At 49.1% G+C, this 18,757-nt stretch overlaps 1 protein-coding gene across 1 annotated transcript in view; it reads left to right on the forward strand.

Annotated features, from left to right (window-relative positions):
• Positions 1 to 6,285: 6,285 nt before the first annotated feature.
• The window catches only part of Spata13 (spermatogenesis associated 13), a 79,149-nt gene continuing 66,677 nt past the window's right edge, over positions 6,286 to 18,757 (forward strand). The window contains exon 1 of the mRNA XM_051160654.1: positions 6,286 to 7,964. Within this exon, the coding sequence (XP_051016611.1) occupies positions 6,408 to 7,964 (1,557 nt within the window). The 5' untranslated portion in view covers positions 6,286 to 6,407. The remainder of the gene's footprint in view (positions 7,965 to 18,757) is intronic.

Genomic DNA, 18,757 nt, shown 5'->3' on the forward strand with positions numbered 1-18,757 from the left:
TTTTATGACATTCTTCTATCTCTCTATCTGTCTGTTTGCCCATCCATCTAGCCATTCATCTTGGTGTTTTTGAGACAACATCTCAGTGTATAGCCCAGCTGGTCTAGAGCTTGCTATATAATCCAGACTGGTCTCAAACTCAAGATCCTCCAGAACTACTTAAGTTCTGGAATTACTTTGAGTTTGCCACACCTGACGCAGTGTTTCTTGTTCCGCCTAACATTGGTAGCCACCACTGGTCTGAAACATCCTAGGGGACACAGGACAGTTCCCACAGAAAAACTGATACATCTGGTGCATGTAGAAGGATGTTATCTTTACCCTCAGTCTGAGGGGTGATGAAGATAGCAAAATCAGATGTGATTTCTACCTTTAAGAACTTTTCAAACCCTTCAGAGATTGCTGGAGAAACCAGAGGAGGAGCAGGGTGCCGGAGCAGGATGCCGGAGCAGGATGCCGGAGCAGGATGCTGGAGCAGGGTGGTGAGCAGTAGAACCAATTGAGCTAAACGAGGTGCTGGGAACCAGAGAAAGGGCCCCCTGCATTAGAGAGGGAGGAAGAGTTACTTAGGAGCCCAGCTAATTGGGTTAGTAAAGTCAAGGCAGAGTGCTTGAACAGGTAGAGAGAACTGCCTCTAGGTATTTCAAACAGGGAGACACCAACACAGGCTTACGTGTGTATTCAGTTGGGAAACTGGCAGACGTGCAGTGACCGTTAGGCTGGAGGGGAGAAGGAGCAGGAACCGGGACCACCTGACAGGATCTGGGACATGAAGAGGCAGAGCCAAAGCAAAGAGAGGTACAACCCACAGAGGTACTGGGGCCTTCTTCCTCCCACTCTGAGGTCACCTCCCACAATTGGTTCCACTGACCAAACCTATCAGACGCCTTTAGTCGTGGTAGCTAGGAACTGTGGGTGAGAGAACACCCACTGCAAAGAACCTGAGAGGAGAAGAGGCCCCGCAGTGGGGCAAGTCTGTGAGCTTGCAACAAGGCCCTCAGGGTTTTCAGTAAGCACCCCCAAACCTAAACAAAATGGAGCCCGGTTGGAATGAGGTCTGGAGTGCTGCAGCAAGTGAGGCGGCATTCAGTGACAGCTCCATTGGCAGACCAGGAAGTAGACTGCTGAGAGAGGGAAGGGTGGGCCGGGTAAGCTGGACTGCAAGGTGGGAGGTAGCCAGGAGGCAACCTGCCCAGGACGAAGGCATCTCGGGCTAGAGATATGGCAGAATGCCACACACTCCTGGAGGTCTTGGGAGCCAGGCAGTGATGGTCTCAGACTTGGTGGCCACAGAGACCAGGGGACAGACCAGTGGGATTGTCTCTAGGTTCTTCTAGTGAGTAGATGACTGTGCTGGACTCTGGATTCCATCCCCCCCCCCCCCCACTGTGCTTTTACTCCCCTCCGCCTTCTAACAGTCAAGACTGGTAGGTAGGTGGCTGGAACCGCAGACAGAGCTGAAGCTCAAATGTAGACTACTTTCTGTTGACGTGCACACCATGGTTAAGTGTTCATCTTCTCAGACAAAGGAAGGATTTCATTAGTGTGTCTGAGTCGCCAGCATCTCTCCTTTTGAGCTTTGGGGCGCTATTATCAAATAAAACAAGGATTATTTGAACTTAACCACGGCAACGCCACGACAACCACTCAAGAGTTGGCTACAGAATGACTAATGGAATGGAATGACTATGGGATGGAATGACTATGGGATGGAAGGACTATGGGATGGAATGGCTATGTCATGGAATGACTATGGGATGGAATGGCTAAGTCATGGAATGACTATGGGATGGAATGGCTATAGGATGGAATGGCTATGTCATGGAATGACTATGGGATGGAATGACTATGGGATGGAATGGCTATGGGATGGAATGGCTATGGGATAGAATGGCTATGTCATGGAATGACTATGGGATGGAATGGCTATGGGATGGAATGGCTATAGGATGGAATGGCTATGTCATGGAATGACTATGGGATGGAATGACTATGGGATGGAATGGCTATGGGATGGAATGACTATGGGATAGAATGGCTATGTCATGGAATGACTATGGGATGGAATGGCTATGGGATGGAATGGCTATAGGATGGAATGGCTATGGCATGGAATGACTATGGGATGGAATGACTATGGGATGGAATGGCTATGGGATGGAATGACTATGGGATAGAATGGCTATGTCATGGAATGACTATGGGATGGAATGGCTATGGGATGGAATGGCTATGGGATGGAATGGCTATGGCATGGATAAGCCAGAGAGAGAGAGAGAGAGAGAGAGAGAGAGTTTGTATCCAGGGCAGGACAGAGAAGGATGGTGTAAAATGCAAAGAAAAGAAAAGAAAACAAACAACAACAACAACAACTGTCAATTGCCTACATTCAGAACTTTCCTTTTAGTGACTTTTGGGTCACATCTGTCTGGACATACCTGGAGACATGGAAATGGGTGGGGGAGGGGCACGGTGTTGCACGGTGGCGCTCAGCCTTGCTGGCCTTCATGCAGGCATTAAATGCTCTCCAAGGCAGTGTCCATAGCCCAGTAAAGGCCGTCCGTACTTTTACCCCTTTAACATTTCTGGCTTCAATGCATTTTATACCAGTGTCACATTTTTCTGAAATTTACATTTCATCAGCAGGCTTTAGATATGTATCACTGATTTTCAAATTTAAGTTCTAATTTAAGTTTGTTGGTTACAGCTGTTTTTAGGGATTTCTCATTTACAAGTGTGGGGGGAGGGGGGATGGTCCTCTGTGTAGTTCATTCACCCCAGAGTCCAGCCTGTGGGCAGCTGGGTTTCACAATATCCCCATCCTGAATTCTTTCTTTTTTTTTTTTTTTTTCCTCTTCATAAGCGTCTCTGGCAGTGCTCTCATGATTTACAAGCCTTGCCATAAAGCCAGTAATTGAATTGCAGCCTTTGTTAGTTAATGGGGGTCAAAGCGTCGCTTCTAAATAATGCAACTTGGTGTGTTACTCAGAGATTCCAGGAAAGCTTTTATTCCTCCCTCCACACGCCCCCCCCCCACCATGATTTTTCTCTTTCCACTCTAAAGCAGTAAACAGCAACGGCCCTGGTCAGGCTCATGCGCCAACAGTAGATTGTTCAGTTTTCTAAACCTATTGTCCAGGTTGCTCATGCTGCAAGTGCGTTATAGAATCTGGTTCTAAATTTAAATACACTTTAAAGTAACCACTCACTAGTGTTAGAAGAATGTAAGTGTTTTCAATCTGGAAAAATACTGGTAAGCAATGCTTGCTGGTGATCCTTGGGTGCTGGAGGCCAAAGGACTCCGGTTCAAAGACAAACCTAGAGACCCCGTCTCAAAGTAAAAGTAAAACAAATGAATAATAAACAAACAGTAGGGCTGGAGAGATGGCTCAGCGGTTAAGAGCGCTGCCTGCTCTTCCAAAGGACCTGGGTTCAATTCCCAGCAACCACATGGCAGCTCACCCCTGTCTGTAACTCCAAGATCTGACATTCTCACACCAACACACATAAATTAAAATTAAATAAAAAAGATTTAAAAAAAAAATAAACAAACAGTAACGAAACAGTATCAATGAAAACAGAGAGCTGGGTTACATAGCTCGGTGGTAGAAGGCTTGCCTAGCATGTGTGAGGTCTCTACATTTAATCATCAGTTAAGACAAAGTACAGTATTATGTCATGGTCTGTTACCCGACTAAAGATCCAGTCAGGAAAAGTGATAGAATGAATAAGCTTAAGTGTACGCTCACATAGTTCTCACACCTGAAAAGGCCGTAGGTTTGTTCATAGTACCAAAGTGTCACAGATGGTAAGGCTCCCGCCCCATGGAAGCACAGAAAAAGATATCGCACTCACTCTCGCGGTACTAGAAGGAACTCCTACAGGAAGTGACCCCTGCAATCGGCCTTGAAGAATGATTGGGTTTTGGGTTTTACACTCAGAGTATGTAGGCAGCTGGCCCAATTTCCCATGATTCTCAGCACTTACCCCATCGGGCCAGCCCTCCAGCGGCACTGTTCTGCCTGCCCGTATCCAATTTGTTAAGAATTTTCCCAGCTTTTCCCTGGAAGTTGAAACTGTTCACCTTCATTCACTGCCTCCCAGGTCTACCATGTTCCCAGCTGCCCTGTGCTCATGCCAGCTTCCTCTCGCCATCTTGAACTCTTCATGGGGCTTGGCCTGCTAGTTGCATCCTGTGGAGGATCATGACATAGTGGGTTGATTGATAGTTCTGCCTCTTACCTCATAGATGGCATGAAGCACGGGTTGTTGAGATGGCTGGCTGGGGATTGTGTGACGGTAGCAGGTCTAGAATCCGGGCGTAGCCCCATGTGTTCCTAGGAGCGTTTTCAAAATACCCAACACGCATCTCTACATTCCTTGAGCCCTGAGGGTCCCCTTAGCAAGGCCTTGTCCTGGGCTAAGAAGGTCTTTTGGTGCCCTCTACTGGTGTGACTGGCATGTGTCCTCGCAAGACCATCCCAGCTGCTTGGTCTGCAGTCAGTTCTTGGGTAGGCCTTGGATACTTCATTCCCTGGTTCATTTTAGGATTCCGAGGTTAAAGAAAGAAGCCCACTCCCATGGTGCTGAGGGTGGACAGACAGTCTAACTGTCGTCCCAGGTTCCACAGGATTCAAGACTCTGCTCCTGTGGCTAATTCAAATGTAGCCGCAGCCCCTCCCTACCCCATGCCTCTCACACACTCACTGCCTTCCCCATTAGAGCTGTGCACCACAGAGGGCACAGTAGGCCATCAGTCTCCCTATTAGCAAAGTGCTGACAGGCTAAGTCAGTAGAAACTCCCTCATCCCTGGTGGGTGGCACCAATCCTTTTATCTGTTTTCCCTAGGGGCCCTCCCTGATGGTCCATCCAGCTGTTGGGGAAAAGTGGTCTGTGAGACATCAGATTCAGCTTGAAAACGGTAAGCTAACTAAAATTGAGCCTCAGGTTCTGCTTCAGTTTTCTCCCGCTGCTTTGACCTCGGGGGGGGGGGGGCAGGGTAACGGTCTTGACTAATATCTAAGAACAGCTGGGACCTGACTTTTCTTGGGAAATGGGCACAGGTATGTGTGTAGGGCTTGGGACGTAAGAGAAGTGGGAGAGGGTGTTTTATTCAGATGCCTCTGTCTGAGTTTCCTAATGCTCCAGTGGATAGGTAGAGCCCTCTGGGTATCGGGTGTGCACAGCCTTTTCTCAGGCTTCACTGGCTTGCTGTGTTGGGCCATGAGTCCCTGTAACACTGTGTGGCTGTCTCGGAGCCTTCCTTAGACTGTCCGGCTGTCTCGGAGCCTTCCTTAGACTGTCCGGCTGTCTCGCAGCCTTCCTTAAACTGTACGGCTGTCTCTCAGCCTTCCTTAGACTGTACGGCTCTCTGCAGCCTTCCTTAGACTGTCCGGGTGTCTCACAGCCTTCCTTAGACTGTACGGCTCTCTGCAGCCTTCCTTAGACTGTACGGCTCTCTGCAGCCTTCCTTAGACTGTACAGCTCTCTGCAGCCTTCCTTAGACACTCTGTCAGAACTACAAGGAGTCCACTAACTGAACTCCCTGCTCCCACAGGCTGTGTTAGGATTCTGCATCAGCCTGCCTACCTGTGATGTCATTGCCTACCTGCCACGGGGGCATGGCCCTGCCCAGGGCTATATAAAAGGACAGTTCTACCTTGCCCCTCCCTCTTACTCTTCCGCTCTCTCCCCTCTCTCCCCTCTCTTCCTCTGGCTCTGTCTCCCTCTCTCTCCTTGGGGTACCCCTCCCACCTTTCCTACTCCCCCCATGCTCATTTAATAAACTCCTCTATAGCATACTCTCTGCTCCCTGGCACCTTATTAGCTTCTTATCATTTTCTTATCTATTAAACATAAAAGGCTGGTGTTGCAGTGGGCATGTCTGGAGGTTGCTGTTTGGTAATAAAAGATCCATCCCTTCAATTCCCATAGAGAACAAGGTCTCTCCATTTTCATTACAGTGTTTTCTTGAGATGTACACACCCTTAGCTGCCTTCTTCAGCTCTCTTTTTAGGGATGTGCATGTATGTACGTACATACGTATGTATGTATGTATGTATGTATGTATGTGTGTGTGTATGTATACGTATGCATCATTCTTGCTTTGATGAAAAGTGAATTTTAAAGTAATTCTCAAGGAATCAGCTGTGTCCTGGAGCTCTCCTTTTCCTTCAATTAGCAGTTGTGAGATTGGACGATCCGTCTCCAAAGAGGCACCTCCTTGGGGACAGTGGTTAAATGCCTGCTTTGTTTTGCGCTGCAGGCAGTAGCTGTGCCTACGGATTTAGATGTGCACAGCAGATGCGAGAGCCAGGCTGGCGTCCTTGAAGATGAAGATCTGGAGTTGGGACCCCTGGTCACAGGCGTGAGTGGGGGTCTGAAGCACGCTGCCCACCCCAAGAACATGACAACAGCCCAGGACGGCCATGGGCAAGGTGCCACAGCCACTTGCCCAGCCTCCAATCTGAAGGCTCCCAAAATGGTGACCCCCTCGGTGTGTCAGAATGGAGGCTGCAAAAGCAGCCCCGGCAGCGACCCTGAGGCCGCGGAGGCCAGGCTCAGCCCTTCCAAGCTTGTGCGCCTCTTCTCCGGTCGGAAGAGGGTGAATTCGCACTCTGAGAGGCCTCGCTCCGTGGTCCTCGTGGGGAACTCCTCCACGTGGAATGCCCTGGCCTCCTTCCGTAAAATGGGATCTTTTAAAAGATTGAAATCTTCTGTCCTTCAAGGAATTCAGAACCGGGAGGGGGCAGAAATTTCCAAGGACGAGCCATCAGGAGACCCAGCAAGGGCTGCGCCCAATGGTACCTTTAACATCCTGGGAAAGGGCCTGGGCAGGTGTCCATCCTTGGGGCCTGTAGGGGATGGGGCCGGGTCCGACTGCTCTGATCCTGAGGACACGGAAGACGCTTTCCAGAGGAGCACTCACCGTTCGCGCAGCATCCGCAGGGCCTATGGCCTGGGCCGCATCAGCCTGCTGGACCTGGGGCGGCAGCCAGTACCAGAGCCCGCCCTGTGCGAGATTCGCGTGTGTGACCCTGAGCCCAGTAACGCCGTGCCCCTACCGCGCAGAAGCAAAAGCATTGACAGCTTGAGCGTCCTGAAAAGCTCCTTCAAGCGCAAGTCGGCCTCCAACCTCACGGAACTGCCAGGTGACAGGCAGGTTCCCCCCAGGACCCTGAGCAGTTTATCCACGGACTCGGAGAAGCCCAGTGGCTCCGAGAGAAGAACGAGACGCTGGAGGAGCCCCATCCGGGCCAAGGACTTTGACAGAGTCCTAAGACTGGTGAGTAATGTCAAGGATGCCGCCTGGAAGAGGGAGGCCTCCAGGGGTGCAGCCCCTAGCCCTGGTCCCGGCCTGGGAGATGTGAACCCACCACTGGGACCGCGAAGCAGACTCCATGATGACTACTCGCGCCGCACCAGCAGCAGTGTGGAGCCAGATGCCAGGCGCGGTGGCCCTTTGTCTGCACCCTGTATCCCTGCACCATCTATTGCTGTGCCCTACGTAGCTCCAGAACCCCACCTGGATGTGGACACTGCCGTATTCCCCCTGGAAACCAAAAGTGCTCAGGCGCCGGGAAACGATGGGCCTCGAGTCGGCAGCCCCTCACCAATCCCCGCAGACCCAGAAGGGTTGAGCCAAGCCTCCAAGGAGGCACATAGTAGCAGCCGGCATCCCTTTGACCTTGTACCGTTTCCCACCCCTCTGAGGCCCACCACACCCAAGCCCCAAAGCCCTCAGAGCCCAGGAAGCACTAAGTGCCCCAGCAGTCTAAGCGTGTTGTCACTCAGTTCAGCGGACAGTGAAGAAAGGACTGAGGATGCTGCCCAGAGGCTGCCAGGACCGGTGTCTCTCCAGGATACTGTGCGGGTCGCGGCTGGTGACGAGGGAGAAGTCAGTGACAGGAGTTTTCCCGTGAATCTCCAGGGAGTCACCAATCCAGAAGAGAGGAAAGAAGAGGTAAGAGTCCAGGTGGAGCCCCCTGGTGGGTAACAGGGTCAGGCGGGGTGCCTGTCAAGTATTGCTCACTCACCCAGGACTTTCCAAAGACTGCTGGTCTTGTCAATTCCAACTAACCCTGTTAGCAGAGTTGGAAGTTACTGGGTTAGCCTATCTAGTTCTGGGGTGCTTTCTAGATGTGCCTCAGTGGTAGGTGCTTACTTGGCAAGTGCAAGGTCCCAGGTTTGATTCCCCAGCACCTCCCTAAAAGGTCATTTTTAATCTCAGTTAAATTGAAATGCTAATAAATACGATTTCTTGAGGTAGTGTAGTGAAAATGATTTTTATTGAGCATCTACTATGTGCTGCTAAGTTCTGGGAATTAATGTGGCCGCTAGGGCTTCTCAAAACTTTTCACATTTTGGAAGTTTTATTACCCCAAATCTTAAATTGCTATTGCTGTTATTCTTCCCAACAGAGACCTTGCAAGTGCAGATCTCTGTGTTAGAACATTACACGTCTTGCGTCGTTTCTTTCCTGGGAATGAATGACAAATGTGCAGCAGCTCAGTGCCTGTCAAGCCCAGGACGATGCTTCTTCAAAGTGATTCGAGTGATGGCCATTGTACTTATTTTTAGGGTAGAGCTCCAAGCAGCTCGTGGATCGAATCAGCGAATAGCTTGTCAGAGCTCCAAGATGCAGTGTCAGTTCCTTTCACATCCTGTCAGACAGCGAGACAGTTGTACTTCACTGGGCAGGTCTCACTGTGTGAATTCAGTAATAGCACTGACATAGCTAAGCGACAGGCGTGCACCCGCCTGTACCTGTTGTAGATTTGTTCTTTGCATGAGCTCCTAGACTCGTTACAGCTGTGAACTGGTGTTTGACAGTAGAAGTTGCTCCTTGGCAATTGGTCCCTTCCCTTAAGTCCTGAAGAGGGCGGGCAAATAAACAAGTGCACAGTTGGGTTTGCAAGCGGAAGCCAGGCCAGCCTGTGGACTACCTGTTAGAGATTTACTGACATGAGGTCTTGCTCTGTATGTAGCCCAGGCTGGCCTCAAAGTCACAGTCCAGAGTGCTGGGATTATTGGTGTGTACCGTGGGATTATTCTGTGGCTGGCAGAGATCTGTTTTTGACCTTTGCTCCGCAGAGGCATCCGAGTCATTGAGCCTTCTAGAAAGGACCTAGAGAGAGAAACTGCTTCAGAGTGCTTTGGGGATTCCCAAACCAGCTTTACGGATGACACCCAGGCAGCTGACGTGCCTGCCTGAGGGCCAGTCTGTCAGAGCTTTCCAGCATTGAAGGTGATCTGCTCATTTGCATACTTAAAAAAAAAAAAAGAAGTGTGGATCCCCTGAGGGGCACAGGCAGTCCTGGGAAGGAGTTCCAACTTTGCTGACTTTGTTTTTGTTTTTTGTTTGTTTGTTTGTTTTGTTTTTATTGGACACAAGTTTTACTCAATCTTGAGCGTGTTCTATCAGTTTTGCATCAGCACTACCAGCTGGGTGTGGTCACGTGTGTAACATGTGTTGCTAATACAAGTAAGTATAAGCTCAGCGCCTGGGAGATGGAGGCAGGAGGACCGCGGATTCCACTCCATCCTGTTCCATCCTGTTATATAGCATGACTCTCTCAGCAAAGAGTTTTATTCTGTTTGATGGTCGTACTGGTTCCTATCAAAGATTGGCCAGTCCTGCTGATTTGGCCCTCTGACAGGGGTAGCATATATCATGGTAGGAATCCACGTCACAGTGACTGATCACATCTCAAGGTTGGAGGCAGAAAGAGGAAGCAGTTGGCAAGGTCACAACCGTAGGACCTCCCACTGGGGTCTCCCCTATAGAGGTCCACAGCACCTCCTAATGCTTTCACCCCCGAGACTAAACTTTATCCTTGGACCTTTGGAGGACCGTGACCGTCCAAAACCAGTCTTGGTGAGTCATTCACTCCAGCAGACACCCCCATTTTTGGCGCCCCATTATTCTAGTAAAGGATTTTCATAAGTCTCGCAGGCTCTGAGACTCAAAGAGAGTGTGTCCCTCACCTGCTAAGTGTGATCTCCAGGACCTTACAAACTCAGTAGGAATAAACCCTGGCTCGAGAGGGTAGAGACAGGAGGATCAGAAGTTTAAGGCAATCGTCAGCTACGTGCCTGGCTACACAGAACCCTGTATCAAAGCAAAACAAAACACAAAATACTTTTGGGGGAAATTGTTAACTGAAAAAGAGCCGGGGGGGGGGGGGGGGCGGGGAGACATGCTGGGGGGGGGGGGCAGAAATGCTGCTATCGTTTGCAAAACATGGCCTCGTCCTGCCACCTAGTGGTAATTCTTGATAAAGAACAGTGCTGAGTGGACATGAACCTAAAAATTATTCCTCCTTTTAAAAAATGCCATGCAGAGCCAGGCACGGTAACATATACCTGTAATCTTAGCGCTCTGGGAGGCAGAGGCAGGGGGATCTCTTGGAGTTCAAGGCCAGCCTGGTCTACAAAGAGAGTCCAGGACTGCCAAGGCTACACAGAAAAACCCTATCTTGAAATACCTTAAAAAAATAAAAGCTATTCAAAAGCTGAGTGTGCTGGCACAGATCTGTAACACCAGCACTTGAGACGCAGAGGCAGAAGGATTCTGAGTTCAAGGCCAGCCTGAGCTACATAGTAAGTTCAAGGCCCGGGCTCCCACTCTGTGGTAGAATTCTCTTTTTTGTTGTTGTTGGTTTTTTGTTTGTTTGTTTGTTTTGTTTTGGTTTTTTGTTTTTTTCCCAGACAGGGTTTCTCTGTGTAACAAAGGCCTGGCTGTCCTGGACTCTCTTTGTAGACCAGGCTCGCCTCGAATTCACAGAAATCCATCTGCCTCTGCCTTTGCCTCTGCCTCTGTCTCTGTCTCCCAAGTGCTGGGATTAAAGGCATGTGCCACCACAGCCTGGCTGTGGTACAGTTCTTGCCTAGCACAGGCTGTGAGTTCTATCCATGCCATTTAATATTTAAATATTTATATATTTATTATGTATACAATGTGTCTGCATGTACACCTGCAGGCCAGAAGAGGGCACCAGATATCATAGATGGTTGTGAGCCACCATGTGGTTGCTGGGAATTGAACTCAGGACCTCTGGAAGAGCAGCCAGGGCTCTGAACTTCTGACCTATCTCTCCAACCCCCTGTTTGGCATTGATTAAAGTGTTTCCTCATCCCCAAGAAAGGTGCAGGAGTCATGGTTTAGAGCATCCACGCAGAATTTCCTAAAGGAATATTGCTGCAGTGTAGAGTCCTTGGCTGTTAAGCAACAAGCGGCGGTCGTGAGCCTTTCCCAGGCGCTGTGGTGAGTCTTCTGCAAATGCTTCTAGTTTCGTGGGACCCTGGCCCTGCTCCTCTGAAGACACCAGTTGGGCATCTTGACCTTCTGTGGGTCTCAGTTGTCCCTGGAGTATGGAGCAACCGTCTGCCTGATAGGATTATAAGGGCCGGGTAGTCAGTTGTGTTAAATGCTTAACCAGAATCTTAACATTTTCAAAATTATTATTTTAAGATGTATTTTGCCTGCACGTATGTTTGTGTACCATGCGTGCCTGTTATCTGAGGAGGCTGGAGGCGAGCGTTGTATCCTCTGGAGTTGGAGTTATAGATGATTGTCAGTTGCCATATGGTGCTAGGAATCTACCTGAGGTTCTCGGATTGAAAGAGCTTTTAACCACTGAGCCACCTCTCCCACCTCTACCCCTCAAATCTCTTTTTGTATAAACACTACATTATAGTTCTACAGGAAGCTGAGTACTTCTTCAAATAATTAGATTGGTCTTCCTCTGATTTTTATTATAAGACAGAATCTTGTTTATTATAGGCTGACCTTGAACTCACCATAAAACCTTGAGCTTCTCACCGTCTTGTGCCCCCCCCCCCTCCTGGGTGCTGGGATGACAGGTGTGAACGGCTTCATTCAGAAAGACAGGCACTCCACTACTGCCACCTCAGTAGAGTCCCAGGATGTCCTAACAGCGGTGTGTTCTATTCAGGCATGGCCCCCAGCCCAGTCTATTTTGAATCTACCAGGCGCAAGCGACTGAAGTCAGGCAGAACACAACAAGGCATACAGGTGACACTTGAGATGGCCGTGAGCCTCGTCCAGCACAGTATGTAAACCCCACACAAGACATAGGCAGGGACAAAGAAGAATCCTGGTTCTCACACACTTGTACTCGCAGGTTCTGTGTGTGGAAGGTAGGATGCTGCGCCGGAGGTAGAGTGCGACCCTCCCTTGCTGCATGTGAGCCGCAGGACTGTATAAGCCCAGGATAGTGCCCCGTGTCCTGTAGTCTCACCCCTCCCTGCCAGGGATTGGAAGTTGAAGGCAACCCTTAGCAGTTGCAGATAGGGGTGACCACACGGATGAAGGGAGCGGGGTTCTGGAGGGTGCAGTAGCCTGGACAGGTTACATAGACCTCGTACGAGGAGGGGTGCCATTAGGTGTGATGTAGGACAACCTAGGTTAAGTTGCGTAGTTACGGTCAGGTCACCCACACTCTCAGCCTCTGTATTACCTGGTGAATGAGGAAGAGCTGGGACTGGGTGTGAACAGAGAGACAAGCCAAGGCTCAGCCCTGTAGAGAAGAAATTTAGAAGGAGAGAGACCAGAAGGAAGGTTCGCAGTTTATATCAAAAAGGTGATAAGGTGAGGTGACAGTGGACAGGAACTAAAGACTCAACCTGAATGAATAGAACTCCAGGGGGCGAGCACCTGAGAGCTGGTCGTGCACCCTGGCTGTGAACACCTGCGTGTGCCAGGTGTTGGGGGAAAGAGGTCAGTGAGCTGTCACTCTCCTCAAAATACAGATGAAGTGCCAGCTGTCTATTATGGCAGCACTTGGGAGACTAAGCTAGAAGGGTGACTTGAGTTTGAGGTCAGCTTGGGCTGCGTAGTGAGTGCTGGGCTTTCCTGGGCTACAGAGTGAGGCCCTGTCTTCAGAGAATAAGAAAATGAAAATGGTAGTAGTACTGAGGGCCTCTCATGGGAGGGTGCAAAGCACCCCAAGTTAGAACTAATAGGTGGGTCAAAAGAAGCAGGAATGGTGAGGTACTTGAAGTGTGGGTACTGGCCTGTTCAAAGCCCAGCCACTGGAGAGTGCTGGGCATTCTGGGCTGACTGGGAGAAGAGGCAGGTGTGTTACCTGAACTCCAGCCCTGGCTCTAACCTGGGCGTGACCAGTTCCTCCACACAGGGTGCTGTGAGGTTAGCCTAGGCTGACCAGTCCCTCCACACAGGGTGCTAGGAGGTTAGCTCAGGTTGACCAGTCCCTCCACGCAGGCTGTTGTGAGGTTAGCCAGGCTAACCAGTCCCTCTATGCAGGCTGTTGGGAGCTTAGCCCAGGCTGACCAGTCCCTCCACACAGGGTGCTAGAAGATTAGCTCAGGCTGACCAGTCCCTCCACATAGTCTGCTGTGAGGATAGCCCAGGCTAACTAAGCCCTCCACACAGCCTGCTGTGAGGTAAGCCCAGGCTAACCAAGCCCTCCACACAGGCTGCTATGAAGGGAAGCAAAGTAACACAGGTGTTTAGCACACCTAGCTTATTGTGTCTGTCAGAGGCTTGCTTGCATATGACGATGCCAGGTGACTAAACTACTGTGCTTGGGGAACTACAGATGGGCTAGCTAACTTTTGTGCAGGTGTTTGGGTGGAGAAGGGGAAGATAAGATTAGTCAATAGGTCTGGATATGATTAGGAAGGACCTGGCTTGGAGCTGTGGACTTGGACTTCACCCTGTAGACGCTGAGGAGCCAAGGACAGCAGGGGACCTGTGGAGTCAGGATTGACTGACTGGACCAGCCTTGTAGAGGAGCTGCAGCCCTCCTGAGTCTCTTCCACAGGTCATGAGGCCTACACTTGGAGGAGACCGGCATAAACAGCAAAGCCGCTTAGCAGTTTCTATGTGCAGTGCGAGCCTGTGTGAGTGTTGATGGGGTTGCAGTGATGCTCGGTGCCATGTAGAAAGCACTTTGGGTTTGGATGTTCCCTGTCAAACAAGCCACAAACTTGGTGGACTGGGAAGCAAAAGGAAGGACTTATTTGGCACTGCAGGTACCTTGCTGCTAAAATAGAGTCCCTCCCGTTAAAGCAGCAGAACTGTCCAGCAGGGAAACTGGGTTAAACTGGGGCCAAGTTTTAGCTTGAATGAATGATTCCAGGGCCTTTGGATGCAGCTGCTTCTGTGCTGTTTAGTGACACAGCTTGGGCACCTGGCAAGTCCTGAGGGGTTGCTTCCGGGAGGTTTTGATGGCTTAGAAGTTATGCCATGTAGCCATTCCTACAAGCAGGGAGATGGTGTTACATTTACAGAAATAAATGTAGCTGGATGCAATCCCCAGCACCCTGGAAGCTTCTTACCTCTATACAATCTAACCTAGACCTAGAATGTATTAATCCTCTGAGACTGATGAATATGCTCACCCTTTCAAGCTCTTTCTGAATTCTGGCTGGCTGGTTCAACTCGGCTGTTCTGGCTCAAACTCTTCTCCCAGCTGACTTTTATAATATGGCTTCTCTCTTGGCCCCTGGAATTGCTCTGCTTGGCCTCAAACTTTTCTGGTTTTCTGACTCCTCGTTCTCTGGCTTCTTCAGTCTTCACCTGAATTCTTTCTCTGCAACCTGTCTCTCTGTTACTATCCCAGGAAAGCTGCCCCCTCTCTTTGTTAAACCACTTCTTAAGTAGCTTCCCTTTCTTCTCTCCTCTCGTGAGAGTTGGGCATATCCTAGCCTGTCAAATCTTCTCTGACTGTCACTTTCTTTTCCTGACATTCAATTAGACATCATTTTCAAACATGGGTGCTTCCTTCTACAAGCTAACTTCACCCTCACTGTTTGGGATTAAAGGCATGTACCACCATGCCTGGACCTAGGCTTTTCTTTACCTGATACTTGCTCTATACCAGGCTGGCCTTGAACACAGATCTGTCTACTTCTGTCTCCTGGATTAAAGGCGTATTTGCAATTCCAGCCAGATCACACAGACCTGGAAGGTCTTTGGATGTGATGTCTTGCCAGAACAGCCAAGTTCTGAATTAACATCCCTCTACAGAATGTATATCAGGTTGGCCTTGAACTCACAGAGAGCCACCTGCCTCTGCCTTCCGAGTGCTGGGTCTGGCTGTGCTTTTTCTCAAGAGAACATTTGGTGGTTTTTGTTAGTTTTGTGGACTAAGGGAGCAATCATGTGATATATTATCTTTCAAACCAACAATTTTTCCAGTGGCATCTTTTTTTTTTTAAAGATTTATTTATTTATTATTATGTATACAGTGCTCTGCCTGCATGTACATCTGTGGACCAGAGGAGGGCATCAGATCACATTATAGATGGTTGTGAGCCACCATGTGGTTGCTGGGAATTGAACTCAGGACTTCTGGAAGAGCAGTCAGTGCTCTTAACTGCTGAGCCATCTCTTCAGCCCTTCAGTGGCGTCTTGTGCTCAATGTTTACATGCGTCATAGCAGGTTTCATGTTTTAGTTCTTTATTTCTTTTTTAGCCAAATAGTAGGTAGATCACATCTTGCTTATTCATCTGTGGCCATACAAATACCAACACTAGCGAGACAAAGGCAAGAGGATCTCTGTAAGTTCAAGGCTAACTTGGGCTACTCGTTCAGACATTTAGGCAAATCAAACAAAAGTACCAGAGTATTGGATGGATGCAGACCCAACAGGGATACAGAAGAGATGTACTACAGAATGGCCGCCTCAAGGGCGGAGGCAGACACCGCCCCCCACCCCACCCCCCAACTGCCAGGGCATGAGGGAGGCCCAGCAAGCACCCCCACTGCCAGGGCATGAGGGAGGCCCAGCAAGCCACTAATGTCTTTCGGTCTAAGTTTGAAGGCTGGAGAACAGAGCAGGGCTGTGAAAGTTGATGCTGGTCCTGGAGTTGATGAGCCAAACTCTAACATGAGATGTGGTATTGATGACTGCACTCAGTAAGAAGGAGGGCTGCATACCTTGGGCCCTCCGTGGAGTAGACGGAGTCTACCTATATCTAGCAGTGAGGGTGGATCTTTCTCCCTGACCCATTGACTGACTCTCATCCTGACTGGAAACACCCTCACAGAAGCACCCAGAAATAATGCTTTATTGACTATCTGGGCACCCCCATTCCAGTCAAAGGGACTTGCACTATTAACCATCATGTATGAGTCACGGATCACTGTTCCTACTCTGTCCTGCCTCGTGTTTTAAGTGTTACGTGTCCAGGGTTCTTTTCTCCCAGTTCTGGGCATTGAACCCAGGCCTCTGAGAATGCTAAGCAAGCGCTCTTGCTGAGCTACACCCACAGCCAAACTTTCTAGGTTTGCTGTGTCTTGTCTTTTGAGATAGCCCCATTATGCAACTCAGGCCGACCATAAACTCACAGGCCTCTTTCTTGCCTTAACTTGCTAAGTGCGGGCTGGGATTACTGGTACGCGCTATCACATCCACCTTGGCTGTGGTTTTCTTTTTATTTTAAAGATTTGTTTATTTATTTATTATGTATACAATGCTCTGCCTCCATGTACACCTGCGGGCCAGAAGAGGGCATCAGGTCTCATTATAGATGGTTGTGAGCCACCACGTGGTTGCTGGGAATTGAATTCAGGACCTTTGGAAGAGCAGACAGTGCTCTTAACCTCTGAGCCATTTCTCCAGCCCCCTTCTTTTTATTTAAAAAGGGTATTTACATTTATTTATCATGTACCACAGCATGCATGTGGCACTCATAGGACAATTTGTAGGAGGGGCCAGTTCTCCCCTTCCACCATGTAGGTTCCAGGTATGGAACTCAGGTGGCCAGGAGTGGCAGCAGGGTCCCTGTGCTGTGCTAGCTGACTTTTGTTTTCTCCTCCTAAAAGACTTTCAGCGGCACCACCCCCCCCCCTTATTTCTTCTTTTGAAGGGAGAAAAAAATGGAAGTAAAAAGGGAACTGAACATGGTAGTACATGCCTATAACCCCAGCACTCAGGGCGGAGGCAGGAGGATTGCCGTAAATTTTAGGACAGACTGTTTTCCATATGGAGACTCTGCTGTTCAGCTTCTGTCCCCACCCCACCCTCTGCAGAAAGAAAAAGAAAGAAAACGAGAAGAGGGTCGTGGCAGAAACATGACATTAGCCATTGCCCTGAGTCCCTTGAGAAGTGGCCCTTTATTTGTATCGTTGAGTCATTTTGTGCCTCCGTCTTCACTAAGGTTGTTTCCGTCTGCTCCGAGAAGCCCTTTGCTTGTTACTCCACATAGAGACACTCTATTTGTGGTGCCAGATTTCCTAGAGTTCTGATGGACCCTTAATGTCTGACAGGATGGAGCTCCATGAACTTAAAAACACTTCTAAGCATGATGCTACAAGCCAGCGGCTCATGGCAGGCCAACCTGGGCTGCATAGTTCCAGGCTAGCTTGGGCTGCATGTGAGACCCTGACTCAAGGATGGAAAACACCTCACCCTTCAAAGATTGCTTCTTTTTCTTTTTACTTGTTTTTTTTTTTTTTTTTTTTTTTTTTTGTTGTTGTTGTTGTTTTGTTTTGAGACAGGGTTTCTCTATGTAGCCTTGGCTGTCCTGGACTCATTTTGTAGACCAGGCTGGCCTTGAACTCACAGCGATCCACCTGCCTCTGCCTCCCGAGTGCTGGGATTAAAGGCATGCGCCATCCCCACCCCCACGGGGCTACAGGACGCTTGTTTTTTGATGTAAATGTTTTAACTCAGTGAATGGATGCCGTGTAACAAGCTGTTTCCTTTGTTCAATTACTTGGGGCAGGGTCCTTGAGCTCCGGCCCCTCCTGCCGTTACACCCATCCTTCTTCTTTTGAGGGGAGGTGTGTTCTGTTGCTGAGTCTTTCTTCTGTCCCTCCCTCCTGACTAGCCGGGACAACTGTTGACCACCCGGGGGTCTAGACCCAGCTTAAAAAGTATTTTCAGTCATTGAGTGAAGTTACTTTTTTCCTCTCCCCAATCTAGGAGGTGGGACTAAAAGCCATTACTCTGCTGATAGGCACGGCCCCAACCCAGTATATCACATTAATGTTATGAGTAGCCATAATAAACCGTTTAACATTCTAACATGTATAAGAAACTGGGCTAGACTGTAGCTCAGTATCTTGAGTTTTCTGTCTAGCATATGCCAGATCCTCAGCACTGAAAGGAGTAAATACAAGATAATCATATTAATGTGAGCCACTGTCATAGTATTTTGAAAGTTTTCTCTCAAATTAGTGGCTTGTTTAATTTGGGAATAGAAAAGGCATAAAAAGCCTTAACTGAAATCCTAAAATAAGAAAATTAAGTTTCAATATTCTTTTCCAGGGTGGGGCAGGCTGTTCTAGTGTATATGTTTTTGTTGCCAAGTTTCTCTTTCTAGGCTTTCCTGTGATAAGATCAGAACGAAAATTCCTTTCTGGCTGGCAGGGTGACGAGTGCGCCATCCGCATTTGTCTGTTGTGGTTATTAGAACAATGTTTGGTTTATTTGGTAGAGGGAAACAAGGAGAAAAGCGTGCATTCCATAAGCTGGGCATCAAACGACGCCCATGTTTTCTCGGGTGGCCTGATGCCTGTGCCGTTGAGGGCACAATTAAGCCCAGGGAGAAACTGAAGGCTTGGGGAGAGGTGAAGCTACCGGGAGACTGAGGATTTGAGAGAGGGGCTGGCTGAGTGAAGGGACAAAGGCTTAACACATGAAAGCTCCAAGTCCTCTCTTTCTGTACATAGTAATGTGTCCTCGTTTGTTTTGAGAGAGGGTCCTCCTGAGTAGCTCAGGTTGGCCTTGTCCTCTCCACCCTCCTGTCGCTACTTGCTG

The sequence above is a fragment of the Acomys russatus genome, chromosome 18 (assembly GCF_903995435.1).
Source record: "Acomys russatus chromosome 18, mAcoRus1.1, whole genome shotgun sequence".
Lineage (NCBI taxonomy): Eukaryota > Metazoa > Chordata > Mammalia > Rodentia > Muridae > Acomys > Acomys russatus.